At 42.8% G+C, this 16898-nt stretch overlaps 1 protein-coding gene across 1 annotated transcript; it reads right to left on the bottom strand.

The window, feature by feature from the left end:
* Nucleotides 1–5228: 5228 nt before the first annotated feature.
* Nucleotides 5229–14195, bottom strand: LOC102311256 (probable nuclear hormone receptor HR38). Its single transcript, XM_005924747.3, has 7 exons — nt 14038–14195; nt 11819–12660; nt 11046–11175; nt 10641–10804; nt 10302–10504; nt 10009–10187; nt 5229–9914 (listed from the first exon to the last, which is right to left on the bottom strand). Exons 2-7 carry the CDS (start codon nt 12656–12658, stop codon nt 9652–9654), a joined length of 1779 nt encoding a protein of 592 aa, XP_005924809.1. The 5' UTR covers nt 12659–12660; nt 14038–14195; the 3' UTR covers nt 5229–9651.
* Nucleotides 14196–16898: the final 2703 nt, after the last annotated feature.

Below are 16898 nucleotides of genomic sequence, written 5' to 3'. Positions count from 1 at the left end.
TGCTGTGAATAACTTCCAGGCAGGCAGCCAGGAACTGTCATCTGCCAGTGCAACACTATCCATCCTGTCAATCTTGTTTTATAATTGTAACATTCTCATATTCTCCGGCTGAGCAGAGAGAAGTTTCCAACATAGACACACGCATACACACACAAAGGCACACACTTCTTCACTAACTGTGTTTCTCCACAACATTCACATCTTATTCGTCATTTATTATTAGTATAAGTATTTAAAATAGCTGTTTTAAATGTAGTAGTAATGTGCTTATATTCATTGATTTGTCTCCAACAGTACAGTAAGTCTGACGTATTCTCATAAAGCTTCTTTTTGTGAGAAAGAACAACATTTTTTTGACAGCCTGTTTTTCATCACAGTCCCCTTTTTGGCACTGCAGTGCAGTAATTGAAGAGCTTCTGCTGGTGCTGATGGAGTCAGTTTTTCTTAAATCTCATTGCAAATCATCAGCAACCATCATAAAAGAAAGACATCTACCCTTTAAACTCTTTTATTTAACAATAATTCAAACTAAATCTGTCCTTTCATGATTAGGCAGAAAGGCCATTTAAACCTTTACCAAGATGATTCTGTGTTGCTTTCAGTTTCCTTTATAGTAACAAAAAAATTGAGCACATTAGTTTCAGTTTATTATATCAAGTCCATCAAGGATCTCATCAGTCTTTCACCTTTATTAAGTTGCCACCCAGCAAAGTTAATACCCAAGGACACAGCAACAAATACACAGAGGAAGAAGGTTTCCACCGTCTCTTCTTTTCACACGCTTCAGAATGATAATTCAGCCGGCTCACCATTCAGTTACGATTTTAATCCACCCGCGACTAAGAGCTTTAGAGCGGTGATGTGGAGCATACAGTTATCACAGAGATGGCATGAGCAATGACGTCTGCCACCACATTTATCACCGGACACTCTTAGTGAGGGAGACCAGATCCAATTACAGAGGTCTCTATGGGCTCAACAATGGTCTGCTAAAAATACACCCAGAGAGGCTTTTCCACACTCAGCAGCACACCCACACACAACCTGATACTGTTTAACAATATACATGTATGTATATCTTCGCTTGGAGTGTTTATTTTTGTCACTATCGGAGGTAAGACTAAGAGATTCTGCTCCGTTCTGAGACTCTTTAGAAAATGTGCAGAAATGTGGCGAGTGACGCGTGCACCTGTGTGTAGGCGTGTGTACATGAACAGGTATAGAATAAAAGGAAGAACGCCGAAGGAAGCACACAGGGGCCCCCGTGGAGCACTGAATAGAAAGTTATTTACAGCTCAGTCCATCAATAAACGACAGGTGCAGCATCCTCACAAACAGACGTATTAGCTTTCCTCCCGCTGGAACAATATCATCTCTAGCAGCCGGCCGCTGTCTCCCTCTCTCACACACTCACTCTCTCAAACATCTCTATGACAGCAATGCAACCAAGTCATGTTACTGCTGGATTTTATAATGACATTAAAGAAAGAGAATGCAAGTTAATTCCTGTTTTTATTTGATTCATTCGTTGACTTTTTCTTCCAGCAGTTCCAGGAGTAATTCAAGCTTTTTGGAGCTTTTTCAATGGTTTATCTGACAAATAATATGGTTTCCTCTAATATAGATCATTAAATATGCTTGTGCTATGATTTCTTTTTGGTGAGAGAAATTCTAGAATTTATTTAGTATGGCAGCAACTCAGTGTATTTAGGCATGTAGACATAGTCAAAAACCTGATGAAGCATCAGAATGAGGAAGAAACATGTTTTAATGCTAGGTGCCAGACAGGCTGGTCTGAGTATTTCAGAAACTGCTGATCTGCTGGGATTTTCCCACACAATCATCTGTACGATTTACAGAAAATCGTCCAAAAACAGACAGCGAGCGGCAGTTCTCAGGGTGAAAACACCTTCTTGAGGTCAGAGGAGAATGGCTAGGCAGCTTTGAGTTTGAGTAACAGCAAACCTTGAAGCAGTGCAGACGACCAGTTGAATAGTAACATCTAATTTTGTATAAACAGCATGAGAGTAAGTCACTAAGAACAATAAACCAAACACTGCTCAACTATCGATCCATGTCCTTAGGTACACCTGTTCAACTGCTTGTTTATGGAAAGATCTAATCTGCCAATCATATGGCAGCAACTCAGTGCCTTTAGGTGTATAGATATGGTCTACACTACCTGCTAAAAGGCAAACCGAGCATCAGAATGGGGAAGAAAGGTGATTTAAGTGACTTTGAACGCAGCATGGTTGTTGGACGAACCTTGTATTCTGCTGCAACATTCAGATAGGTCAGAGTTTGTTGTAAAAAGCATAAAAGCATAGATCCATCCTGCCTTGTATCAAACGTTCAGGTTGCTTGTGGTGTAATGGTCTGGGGGAAATGTTCTTCACATACTTCCAGCCACTTAATACTGACTGAGCATTGTTTAAACACGACAGCTTACTTGAGAATTGTTGCCAACCATGTCCACCCCGTTATGACCACAGTGTACCGATCTATTGATGGCTGCTTCCAGCATAACACACCATGTCACAGACTCAAATAATCTCAAAGTGGCTTCTTGAACATGACCAAAATCATCAGAGCTTAGTCTTAGTGAATGTTTTCAGCACTTTGTTGAATCTGTGTCACAAATGATTAAGGCAGTTCTGACGGCAAGCAGAAACTAGCAATTTATAACTAACAAAGCTGCCAGTGAGTGGATATGGATTTCTGATTGGGGGGGAGGGGGGTGCCATTAGCTTATAAATAAACCAGTGGTTATAGTCTGATATGGACAAGGACAGCCGTAGACACCAAGGACGAGTTGTCATTTCTTTTTCTTTCTTTTTTTTTCTTTTTTTTTCTTTTTTTGTGTCCCGTTTGGATCTTTAGCCATCAGAATTGTTGTCTTAAGGCCAAGAAAGATGCCAAGCAGATTTATTTTACCAAGTGGATCATCATGGCCTTGCCATATTGGTCCATTTGATTGATCTTTATTATAATTATGAATTTATTTTATTTTCAGTTGCTACAAACGGGACAGACATGACTGGGGGATAGGACAGGGAGAAAGAATGAAAGAAAGAGAGGGAGAGAAAGAAAACCAAAGGGGAGAAGAGACGATGAGAAGGGGGGGAAGAAAGAAAAAAAAAAAAAAAAAACAAACAAAACACCTGGATCACCTGTATGGAGAAAAAAAACAGAAGAGAAAGCAAACAACAAAGAGCAACATAATAATAAAAAAAAAACCCAGCACCATCACAATAAACTAGCTAGCAGTAGATAACAGTAGATACTAAATAAAAAACGATATTGTGCAGCACGCAAGATAGACAGCGCACAATGTGCTTTGAGGCAGCAGCCAAGAAAGGTGTAGTCCGCGTCTGTGAACACCCGTGTGTACACCTGTGTGCATACCTGTGTGGATCAGCACGCTTGTATTCCAAAGGTTTCTCCATGTAACGATCTGCTAGGGAGTGTGGGGAGCCATAGCCCCGTCCACCAGGGTATGAAGCAGGTATGGAGGAGATCCAGGCCCCAGATATCCAGAGGCCCCAGAGTACAAGGACCCGAGGAGGACCACCAAAGGGGGGGGAACTGTGCCACCCTCCTGGGAAGAGCTGAGTAGAGCCCCAAAGGAGAGGTCACCCCGCAGCTACGGAGCAGAGGCCAGAGGGGGTTGCAGTGGCGTGCCCGCAGGCTCTGCCGGCAGCCAGCTGTGCCAGAGAGGACCGAGCTTCAGGCCCAGAGGCCAGAGGCCTGAGGGCATCCCACCCCCGGAAGGAGCCCAGCCGGGCCACAGGCGCCCGGCCCCGCCAATCGGCCACCAGGAGTGAGCCGGTACATACATGAGCGCCCAGCCCCAGACGACAAGGACCACCAACACACCAACGTCTGAGGGCATCAGCCACCGGCAGGGAGTGTGGTGAGGGGAGATAGGCCTCCGTACTTTAGAGGGCCTGAGATGTACCCAGAGAGGTTGAGTCTAAGACCCAACCTGACATATAGACACAGACGAACAGGCACACGCGGACACAGACGTGCATTCCCACCCCATATGCACAACCAAATACTCGGCACTCACCCAACGTGTAGACAGACACAAATAGACACTGCACAGACAGTCGCACTCCCCAAACATACTCTATATCCCAGGTCCAGGTACCCCCGCCCTCAGAGGGGCAAGCCGCACCTAGACCCAGGAGATGTAACCCTTCTCTCTGGGGTGGAGGCAAGCGGACCACCTCCTTATCTGCAGTAGCAGGGAGGCCCCGCATCCCAGACCCCAGTCTGACGGCCAGCACCTCCTCCCAGCCCCCCAGCCCTGACGGCTAACAGAACCGGGGTGAGTGAAGACCTCAAACCTCCCTACGCCCGCTCATATGTAGTGTTGCTGTGTGCTGTTCTAAAGTGCATTTAAAACTCAGGAGAGCATGGTACTAGCTTCCTCTCAGAGAGCAGCACGGCTCTTCCCGAAAACCCTTAGTGTCTAAATGCATTTAAAATTGAGGGTAGGGCACCAGCGCCAGAGGTGGGTTGGAGTACACCGACCATCCTCTGGATGCTGTAAAACGTGCCCACCCCCAAGGCCCTATATGTATGTGTTATGTGAGAGTGTGAGTAATGTGGATGTCTAGGTTGCAGAATAAAATTGAGGCACAGGCGGCCAGAAGGGGACAGAGGGGGAGTGCCTCCCCTGCACCCTGGTGACATACCTGCACCCCAAGCCCTGCGTGTGTGGGTGGGTGTGGTAGAGCGGGAATAGGGAGGCAGCTGAGGATGGGGAGGGAAGAAAGGGAGGGGCAAGCGGCCCCTCCCTGGGGCCAGCTCCCCCGCTGACCCCAGTAGGCACCCCCACACTCTGGAACCCACCAGGGCAAGGGGGCCCAGGCCCATCCGGACCGGGGCCCGCAGCAGCAGCACCGCCCAGCCCCACAGAGTCCGGGGCAGCCCACCCGACTCCACCCCAGAGAAAACTGCACCCACCCCATCATCCAATCATCTCCCAAACTACACAAGACAATAGACACCCAGGTTGAGTTCATTCTCCACCTCTCCTATATCTCTCCCCCCACCTGCAGAGTGAGCTCCTGTAGTGAGGAGACCACCTGCAAAGATATAACAATCTCCCCACCAGTTAGAGAGCCCCTAGTAGGGCCGATGCACCAGAGGTCCCCTGCACTGGGGCTGAGCCCCCCTGCACCCACCCGCCCACTGCTCTGGCAACACAACAGCCAGGACCCAAGCCCCCAAGGCCCGGCCAGCACCCCAGACCGGGGGGCGGAGCACCCCCAGACCCCCAAGCCTCCACGCCCGTCCCGGACCCTCCCAGGGGCAGCCAGGCTACCAGGCCAGTAACCAACGTCCGCCAGCACAGACCCTCCCCCATCTCCGCTGTACGCAGCCAGTTGTCGAGTGACGAGTTGTCATTTCTGTTAAACTCATTTGAAATCCACCTGAATGCTGCACATACAGTTGGTCCATTGTAATTTAAAGTTTCCACAGACTTATAGGCACACGGTGTCCACACATAGCCTCTTCCTCACCATCTGATGACAAAATTTATGTTATGTGGCCAAGCAAACTGAAAGACTCTTTAAAGACTGAAAGACTTTACTCTCTCGACTAAACACGGTCCTTTCTGACTCCAAAAATTTATTTGGCAGCAGCCTAAGCTTTAATGTTGAGCTTTCAAAAGCTAAAGTCCAGAACAGCAGGAGACTTCCCAGTGCCTTTGTGCATTACTTATATGGAGACGATGGCTACTGAAAAAAATAGATACAAATTAACTCTCCATTTTTAAGTTAAAAATTTAATCTGTCCAAAATCTTTTAAACTAAGTCTTTCCTAACTTTGCTAATTGGCAATGGTATAATGAGCTAAGATGGCAAGTATTATAAATAGCAGACTATACCTGATTTCTTTATTATGCAAAATTAGTCATAGTATGAAACAGAAGGTAGTATGGCAAAATGTAGTTCCTTTGTGCCACTGACAATAAGCCACGGGCCAAATTTATCTAAAGAAAACTTCAGCATGTGGCCACAGCTATACAGTAGTTATATGTCTGCAAAGTAACTATCAGGTTATTGAATGGATATACTCAAAATTTAATTGCCATGAAAAAAGCTTATGCAAGACCATTCTGGACAATAACGCATGTCACGTATCAAGAAAAAGGCCTTTCGTCTGCAGAAGATGCAGAAGCAAAAGTGAAGAAGGTTTTTGGAGTTTGGCACCCATATAGCAAATCACCATGACAAGGGTGTGTGAGGGGCAGAAGGCAGAGGCTGAAGGCGGCGTTTAGTCTGTCAGGTCAAAAGTTAAGGAGCAAATAGCATCTCCAAAGGGTAGCTTTCCACTTTTGGAAAAAGGTGGTGTCAAGAAACACTGAGATATATTCACAGGAGGATATCTTTTCAACATGGGTTAGAGTAATCTGAAGGGACAGCATGCCTGAGTCAACATGGACATGTGACCAGTCAAACTGAAAAGAAACACTGAAAGTCAAAACAGATTATCAAGTCAGATAAAAGGATTATACTTTTCGTAACAGTTAAAGGAACTCTCAGAGCCGCCGCGTTTGTCTGAGTTCTCCTTATGAAACGAATCGCCTGCTGCTCTCATTACGCCTGACTTGGGCAGCACGTTTGCCATTTTGTAACATAATGAACACTTCTTGCCCCCTCCTCTTTTCTTCCCTTGTCACTTTTTTTCCACTGTGTCTGCCAACACCAAAATCCAGCTGACCAGTACGTGGTGTACAGTAGGATCAGGTGTCGACTGGCTGAATGCAGCCGCGGCTACAGATCGCTGTGGCTGAGAGCGCCGCGGTGTCGTCTTCCTCCCATCAAGGGTGCTGCCAACATTAACACCATGTATGACAAAACAACATAGACTTGGTGAAAAGGACTTTGTTTAGTCACTTTTCATCACATCATTAATATGTAACAAGCAGCAGCACAGTGGACAGTGCCTTAAATAAAGTCTAAGCGCTGTTTCTTGCACTGAAACCACCAACTAGACAGTTTTGTTCTTATAGCACAACAACATTGAATCTACTTAAATGTCTGACATACTTTTTTTAAATACACAGCTCTGAGAGGCTCGATTTAGACACAGTTATGCTTTGAAGTTAATGCTAACAGCAGCTTGCTAACTTATCAACAGTGTTGGCATGCTAGCATTCAGTCCTGGAGGTCCCCGCCGTGCTGTTCTAAAAATGCAACAAGGGCAACCTGGCAGAGTCAGCGAGGAGGCCGCCACGTACTGGTACAACAAGAACTAATGTGTAATTCTTAATTTTACTGCATCAAATTTGAGATTTTGAACCTTTCAGTCATAACGCTGTTATTTGTTCTAATTTCCATTTCAGTGAGGGAGGAAAGCATTTTGCTTACATTTTTTAAATCTCGTTCGGGCCTCTCTTTCTCAAGTGTCTCTTTAATGGGCCTCAATGCTTATGGTTTCACAGCTACCGCATGACTTTTGGTTGCTATTTTAAGGTGGAAATTTTCAATGTACATTGAAGGAAAGAGATCTCAACCATGCTAGCAACCTTAGTGTAACCTAAAAGCCATTTTTGGCTGCTCCCTTATTCACATGGGATCATCAGTGTAGGTAGCTCTGCATATTTGACTTGGCAGATTTTTACACCGGATACCTTTCCTGATGGAGCCACTAAGAGATTCATGTCTCCTGCCAGGATCAAACCGGGGACCTTTTGCTGTTAAGTAAATGTGTAACCCACCACAGCATAGAGCTCTTACTCGTTCGTCTTACTTTAGCATATGATGAGGAATAAAGACAATTATTAATTAATTATAATTGACTGTCAATATCCTGATAGTCCATGTGACACAAACAAACCCATCATTTAAAAAATAGCTAAGAACTGTTAGAAACTACCTTCCTAATTATTTTTGTGGTCATTTTTAAGCCTTTTCAATAAGTATAACTGTTTATTCCTGGGCTGTCTTTAGGCTTAAAAGTTACTTTTGGCTGCTCCCTTATTCACAAGAAGTCACCACAGCACAGTAGCTCCACACTTTTGATGTGGCAAATTTTAACATCACATGCTCTTCTTAACACAATCCCATTTGCTTCTCGTGGAATAAACGGCAGATGTATTGCTTTTTAGGTGAACGTGAAAACTGCTAAATTATCTTTCAACCATTTTTTAGATAATTGTAGAAACTCTAATCTGTGCAGTTACCTATTTCCTAACATTTAAACAAAGTCAATTCAAGGTGATTTCCAAAAGATTCAATATCAAGTATTCGCTGCCTTTTAATTTTTTTTTTTTTTTTGCACCATTTTACAAAAGGCCTGGCATTATTTTGCACGCACACAAACTCATACAGAAGAAGTACTTTTCATACCATTTGAACACTCAAGTGCTCGTAGCTGCTCACGTCATCACGTTTCACCGTGATTCCTTAAGAATTTTCTTTCGGTCATTTTGAAATCAAAATATAAATCCAACATGTATATAAAAAAAACAACCAAAACAAAACTGCACAATTCTGAAAAATATGGAAGACAGGTGGAGAGATTTACAGTCACAGAATTGAGGTCCACAACATGTAATGTATCTGATGCCTAAGACAAGAAATATGTCTGCCTGCGAATTTGAATTTTCTGGCATTAGTTTATACAAATCATACAAGACTCGATCTGGACGGCGCCACCGTGGTTCTAACGTTCAGTGCCTCTGTAACAGAACAATTTAATTTTACATGTCTTAAACAGCCTGTCACAACTTAATGACCTTCCAGTTTAAACAGTGTGACGTACTGGACACTCTTTGACATACTGCATTAACACTAGCAACACTAACACTTGAATTCTGAGAGTGACTCATGCCTGTGATAAAAGGGCCTTGCTATATGTGATGTTTGGAATAAAGGTTCACTTAGTGTGGTTGATGGAGTGAGGTTTTATGAAAAGGCACTTTGTATTTTCACTTAGCAAGTCAATTTTCATTCTTACATAAAGCCCGAGAAGCCTGTCGTCACAGGTGTATGCAGTTTAACAGGAGAGCCGCCTGAATCAGCCTTTAAAAGGTGCTGAAAAGTGACAGGCGAAGTGATATGGCAGATTTTTTTCTTCAGCTTAAGGCAATTAGGTTTTTAACTGGTAGTATCAAAATAAAAACTTTGGTAAACTTTGGTCCAAGACCTTCCACATGAGCATGTTTAGTACTGCGGCTATAGTTTCCATAGAAAGATATAAGTAAGTATTTTATTGTGGAAAAGTGGGACTCTTTCACAGCTGCCTGTCATCTCCAATCTCGGCCTCTGAGTGGGCCAATCAAGCAATTCTGAAAACATGCTTTAAAAAAATTAGTGTGTTTCTGAGTATTTAACACTGCATGGCATCTACCATGATATCCATGTGTTATAGGCTGCATAGCAGGACAACATTCACAAATAGCACTGCAAAAAAGTCACCTTTACCAATGCACACGAAATATATATAAACAGTGTCATGAAATATCAATCTTTTACAGCATTCACACAGGTACTATATTTAATAGCACTTAAAGATAAAAAAATAATGGTCTCTTTAACTATGCTAGCACACCTCCGTATGCTAGAAGGAGGTTTAGTAGAGTGGAGTGAAAAACCTCACGTTTGGTGCTTTTGAACTCTTTTGTTCATTTTAAAACGGCAGCGTATCCATAAAGATTTTCTCCACTATCGGAGGAGGAGGCACCAGGTCCTCCAGTTTCAGGTAGAAGATGCGCTGCAGGCCTTGTGTGCACAGAGTCCTCAGTTCAGGCAGTTTGCCCAGAAGGCGAGACTGATAGTTGGGTTGCGTCCGGCTCAGTTCTGATCCATTTCCACTCACGTGTTCCCTTAGACAAGCGATGAGGTGACTTTGAAAGTCCTCGACCCGCTTGGGCTCTTTGAGGCCGTGACGATCTAAGGGCAAAAGCAGTTTCCATGAGAAACCCCAAATATAACGACAACCTTGAAATGCAATGAAATTCACTAAAAGCAGACAAAGCTTCTTTACCGGTGATGATGACGAGGGCTGCGAGGCAGGAAAACAAGTAGACGTCTAAGTTCAAGCGGCGAAGGCTGTGCGAGAAATCCATTATGGAGTCGATCCAGTCACCGAAACTGCGAGCGCACTGTAGTCGGTGGAGCACCACGCCATCGCAGAAGATCAGCTCATTCTTTTCTGGATCTGACCTGAATTATTTTAAACCATTACATCAGTGAGAGCATTGACCAACGTGAAGGAATGTAGCAAAATATTAGTGAACCACACTTTTTTTTTTTAACAGCAGAAGAAAGAACACTGACCTGTAAGCCAGGCGGAGGATAAAGAGTTCAACAAAAGCAGATTCGAGGAGCAGCTCCTGGTCTTCTGTGCAGAAGTCCGTGAATCCTGGGATGGCTTGAGCCCATTTCCTTATCACATCCAAGGAACCAGTCAGTAAATCATAGAACTGCTGGATATCACCAGCATCCTCCTTCTCTTTCGAGCTGTCTGCTGTCTCCTGGTACTGAGGAGGGGGGAAAAGGGTTAGTTAGCTAAAGAGATTTTCAGAGGGCTATTTAGTGCTGTTGGTTTGACTCTACATTGTCACCAGTGTAAATTCAGATGAAGAAGACATGGGTTAGCTACAAGTTTTGAGTTACCTTGGAATAGTCAAGCTTTCCGATGGTTGGGCTTGAGTCTAGATGAGCCCTGACAAGCGAAGCTATGATGTTGACACTGGGGGTCGTGGATGAAGCCTCAACTGGGATCTTGGGCTTGGAGGGCAGGCGACCTCTGCGACCTTTAAGGCTGTCCGTACGAACAACTAAAAGAGGACAAGGCGAGGAACATGTTTATGACTCCTACATGACTCTTTCGGCATTTGAAAAACAAAAACTGTATCAGCTGACGTTTCCCTTTTTCTTCAACTGTCAATGTAAAGCTCTGGTTACATATGTCTCTGAGCTTCCTGGCTTTGCTGCTGCAAAACTGTCATTACTAACCCCGATTTGTGGCTGTCATGCATTAGCCAATGCGAGCTTTGAAAGAGTATCACATTGCATTACCTTCTTTGACCATTCCCACTGCAAGACATTTCTGGAAACGACAGAACTGGCATCGGTTTCTCCTCCTCTTGTCTACTGGACAGTCTTTATTGGCAAGGCACACATACTTTGCATTTTTCTGGACAGTTCGCTGTCAAACACACAAAGAAAACACATTAATATGGAATCATAATGTGGCGAACATATACGACTGCAAGTGACTGAAATGCACAAGTCTTATTTTTGTTTATAGCATCAATTTCTGATCACCAGCAACCCTGACTTGGATGAGTGGTTAAGAAAACAGATTAATGGATTTCTGCTCAATCAACTGTGAGCCTCTCTTAAACAAAGATACAGTGATAACTGGTACATTACTGCTCAGTATAAGTGCTAAAAATATTTTTAAAACAATGTAATAATTTTATTATTTGCCAATACTGAAGCTGTGCACTTGTGTCTTACGTTAGCACACACAAACTCACTTTATAAATATATTTCTGAAGAATTATCGCCGTGATTGCACAGTTTAAAAAATATAACATGACTGCTCTCTGGTGGATGTGGTTTGCTCACTTTGTCAGTGAATCTAAATCATCTTAAATATATGAAACACATGTGCACATATGCATAATTACTGCAGTTTTTTTGTTACTTGTTGCATACATGACACACACACTGAGATATCAGCTATGACTGCAGGTTTATTCTCCTTGATGACTGCAGCATCATGTACTCAGTCAAACAAATCTGTAATCTTAAAGCTGCTAAATATCTTCTTTTCTTTTTTTTACCTTGAAAAAACCTTTGCATCCCTCACAGGTGCGGACTCCATAGTGCTGGCAGGAAGCGTTATCACCACAAACTGCACAGCGACTCTCGTTGGATCCTGGGTTTGGTGTTTTAGGAGACATCATGGCACCCTCCGCTGTCTTGGGGCTTTCTAGAAGTCTGTGCTCCAGAGAAACTGGGGGGCAGTGAAGTGGGGAAACATGCTGCTGAGGAGACAGGAAGAAGTGGTCTTCCTGGCTCGGCTGAGCATCCTGGTGCTGCTGCCCCATGGGGGAGTGTTGTTCTGGTGCAGAGCTGAAGGTGAAAAAGGAAAGCTGCTGAGCTATGGCAGCCTTGTCAGCCACAGAGGTCAGGGGGGCTGAGGGGTAGGGGCTGAAAGGGGAATCCCAGACAGGTGCAGACTCTGTCTGAAAGCTTGGTGTTGGAGGAGAAGCAGTGGCATAGACTGGGCTGCCATAGTAGTCAGAGCTGCATGACGACAGCGTTTCGTCGAGGCAGTTGAGTGCAAAGGATCCTGGGTAGCAGCCATACACCTGGAGATCATCCAGCTTGAAGGCCTGGCTGTGCATCTGAGAGCTGGTGCTTTCAGCTACTCCTGTGTGGCTGAATGAAACAGTAGAGGCAGGAGGAGAGGTGGTAATCTTACAGGAATATGCATCAAACTCCCCGACATAGCCATTTCCAACCAAAGTGTTGATGCTGGGCAATGAAGATGTGGACAGCTGGTCCTTTTGGCCACTGAAGTCCATCACCAGTGTGGCACTGAGGTCAGGATTCAAGAAATCAGAGCTGAAGTAGTTGTCATGGGGCAGGGATGCATACTGGGTTTGTACACAGGGCATTGCTAGGAAAGAGAAAACCAACATTTAAAACAACTAAAATAAATCCTTAAAGATAAATACTGATTCATTTCTGGGTAACAAACATGACTTTATTAAATTCTCTCTCTGAACACTGCATCTTTGTGAGGTAGATTTAAAGCAACACAGTCTAAGTCAGATATTCCCATCTCAAATTAGTGCAGTAAATATGACTTTGTGATCATTTTTCGAAATAAAACCAAGTGAGTTAAATCACTCGAGACAAATGGCCCCAATAATGAGCTGACTCTTTAAACATATATTAGAAACTAGATATTGCTACTGGATATATAATGGTCAACATTTCTTAATGCTTCCTCTATAATAATCTAAACAGAGGGCAACATTAACACCTGAAATGTCCATCTCATTTCCCCAACATGCCTCTAACTTTATCAAGGGGCCTATTCGTCCCCTTGAAAAAAATGCAGAGGGTGGTCCAGTGGAGCAGTCAGGTATTGTCAGATATTGTGTTACTGGCTGTTAACGCTCTAAAAACCTCCTTCAGTAGAGGGCAACCCCTCTTTCACAACGCCTGTACTGGGGTGTGTTGCAGATTGTATGTCGGGGTGGGCTGACTGCCAGCTGAAATGGGAATAGTGGCAAAGTCTGTTTATGTGCATGGGTGGATGGGCGTGTATCTACAAGTGTCCTTACTTCTTCATTTTATAGCTTTTTATTTTTTTTCTCAATACAGAAGCTGAAGCATGTTCTTTGAAAGTTGAACTTAAATTTGCACAGCTATATTTGAATCGTGTGGAAACAAAACTGCCGAAGGGCCCAAATAGTTTTCAGCATGTAAATGCAAACAATTTTATGAATCTTCTCATTTCCCAACAGTGTTATAGAGCATGAAAGCCATTAACACAAGCACATACTGACAACAGAGGACAAAATTTGAACAAATGGAAATAGTAGAATCACAGCAGTCATATTAGTACTTGCAGATACCGTAAAATGTCCACGTTAAGATCAAAATACACTCCCATAATTCACTTCATCATATTATAAGAATTAGAAAAATATCAGTCTGCGCTGTTTAAGTTTATTATGGCTAAATATAACACTCATATCCCTTCTTTTATACCAGTGAGGGTCTAGCCAAATCAAGTGGACACTTAAAATCATGACCTCCGGCAGGTAGTTGAACTAGAGCAAATATGACACCATTAAAAAATTAGTTTTTATATTAGTAAGTAAACTGATGCAAACCTCAAGCTACTGATAACCATTTTGCCTTATGAGCTTAAGCTATGACAGAGATACTTATTTAGAAGTAAAGATGCAAACATGCGCATCTAAAAGCAGCAGTAATAAATAAAAAACAATAACAACTCACTAAAAGTCCACTTTTTACTCACCTGGTTTATGCAAATATCCCGAATTTGACGTTTTTCATTTATTCCAAATTAGAGAAAAAAAGATAAATGTCACCTCGGTTAGCTTCTGTCAGCACACACACTCATTCAGACACATTCACACACAACACACTCCGGGTCAGACCGAGGCAGACGGGCTCCACTCCGCTACACTCTTGTTTTATTTTGGGCTGCATCGACAAAAAGGCGTGCCTGTGCCCAAACATGGTTTTGGGGCGGTGGAACGTTCCGGGTCGGCAGCCAATCAGCTCTGGGCTCGACGCAGACGTTCTTCCGTGTGACGCACGCACGGGATTCCATTGACGCAAGATTCGAGGGAGCGTACCTGCTAAAAATACACCGCAACGAAAGCGGCGTTCACGTGGGGCTATTACTGGATGAAAAATGCTAAAAATAACCGCAATTTGGAGGCGCAGACGTTTTTTGGCTGGAAATGTAGATATTATACAAGTTTACACCAGCGGGGTGTGTTATCAGGTATCAGACCGGGAAACACCTGCATATTTTCTTTCAATTTTTCAGAAAATAGAAAGTCTCGCAACTAAACGCTTTGGGGGGAAAATCATCACAAGCACTTTTAAACGTTTTAACTGGAAATATACTTTTTACTTGTTATGTTTTTATATTTACTTCATACTTTTACTCGCATTTTTAATTGCTGAAATTATTCAAGAGCGTGGTCCATTACAATTTTTAATTACAAATGCAAAATTAATAATAATTATTAATAAGACTGAGTGGCACCTGGGTGAAGAAGGATAGGTGAGGCTAATCAGGGATGAAGATACAAAGGAAAAGTAAATATAAAAAACATGAGACAATGACTCTAACATATTCAAATGTGGCGTACAAGAACATTGGGGGGCAAGCTAGGAAAAATAATACAAGCAAACGTACTAAAATAAATAACTGGAATACAAATGGGAATACACTGAAACAAAGTGCTAAAGGCTCGAAATATAAAGAAGGAAGTAAAAAGTATTAGGAACCAAACAGAACATCAAATAGCAAGACTTCAGTCAGAAGACTCAAAACTCCATGTCCAAACCCGGGACTATGAAACACATTTCTAAATATGTCAGTGACTTCTGAAGCATATTGACTGTTAACTCTGTAAACTTCTTTGGAGCTGTCAGTTAACTCTACAGATATGTAATATTCAAACAGAAATTTGTTTAGATTTGTTTTTGTAATTGATGTTTCTGAGATCAAAAATGACCTTTAAATCTCTTCGTCTGTGCTTATTAAGCACTTCTATTACAAGAATATAAATACCCCGAGTCCTGTATAAACTATTGTCAAAACCAACAATTTAAACTTACATTTACTTTGTAAATTTGTCAGCATTAGTTTAAACATCACTTAATACCCGCCCACTGCAAACCAGCACGCTCTTGAACACTTGAACCCTCTCTGGGGATACTTGGGCATGATCCAGCTTGTGTAAAGAAAGTGAGGGGGCTTGTTCAAGCAACTGAGACCGGAGACCTGACGCAGACGCAGCTGCAGATGCTGCCTGCAGTTACCAGAGATAATTACGGGGGTTTGTGTTTTATCTTTCACGGTGGAAAACACACACGCGAATAAAAAGGGAGAGTATCACATCCAGTGTTAGTTTTCTGAATCCTTTACGTGGCATGCTTAATAGGTTTCATTAAAAATGAACTTTTTTTTCTCGTTTGCCAGATTTTGTGAAAATAAATACGATAAATAGTGACTGCTGCTGTGCTTTCGATGAATTTTTGTTGAACTGTTAACGCGAGCCAGCAGCGTTAAATCATCTCTGTGTATTCAAATAAAGTCAAAGAGGATTTCATATCTAAATATAAGATTACTGCTCGTATCATTTGTAATTGCGAACATGTTTTTAAAATGGCTTAATGGCAAAAAAAATATTTATTTAATATTTCATACCCGCTATCTTCCTCTCTGGTAGCGCCTGACGCTTCCTGCCCAAACATGCCAAACAGGTCACACCAAACTTCCGCTGTTGCCCTTTTTTTTTTCTCCACCAAACCTACGTAGCCTACCTTGGGATTAGTCCTCGTGCTCTTCCTCCCACGCCAAAGCAAAATCTGCCCCACTCCAGGCTGACCTGTTTTAGTACAAGGGAAATGCTCCATAGTCATGCCTATTAGGTAAATAAATGTGTGAATTAATATAACAATAACAGGTAGCAGATTCCATATCTCAATTAACCTCCCATTTACAATAAGAATAAAGAGATTTTTCTTTTGTATCTTCAGAAAATTATTGCAAGACCTTCATGGGGAGACATTACAGTGTAGACACACATCCAAAGGACAGAAAACAAAAAGTATTTGTTGAATAGACTTAAACAACCACACACATATGTCTCATCAGCCAATCAGATGGCAGCAACTCAGTGCATTTAGACATGATCAAGACATACTGCTCAAGTTCATACTGAGAACTGAGCAACTTTTAATATTGTTGGTGCCAGTCTGAATATTTCAGAAACTGCTGCTTACTGGAATTTTCCCACACAATCATCTGGTGAGTAAAATGAGTATCCAGTGAGCAGCAGTCCTCTGGGTTAAAAAGCCTTGTTGATGTCGGAGGTCATGGTAAATGGTAAACACCACAGCCTACCTGAGTTTTGTTGCTAATCCATTTACAACCACAATGTATTCATCTTTCACAGTGAACATCCCTCGTCACAACGTTCAAATCATCACAAACCGGTTTCCCAAACATGACAATGAATTCACTCATGTGGTCTCAGCAGTCACCAGATTTAAATTCAGCAGAGCACCTTTGAGACATGGTGTAACGGGAAACTCATGTCATGGATGTGCAGCTGATAAATCTGCAGCAACTGT

The sequence above is a fragment of the Haplochromis burtoni genome, unplaced genomic scaffold, assembly GCF_018398535.1.
Source record: "Haplochromis burtoni strain Fernald_Lab_line unplaced genomic scaffold, NCSU_Asbu1 Contig_79, whole genome shotgun sequence".
Lineage (NCBI taxonomy): Eukaryota > Metazoa > Chordata > Actinopteri > Cichliformes > Cichlidae > Haplochromis > Haplochromis burtoni.
The sequence above is the reverse complement of the archived record's forward strand: the minus strand, read 5'-3'. Positions and strand labels throughout refer to the sequence as shown.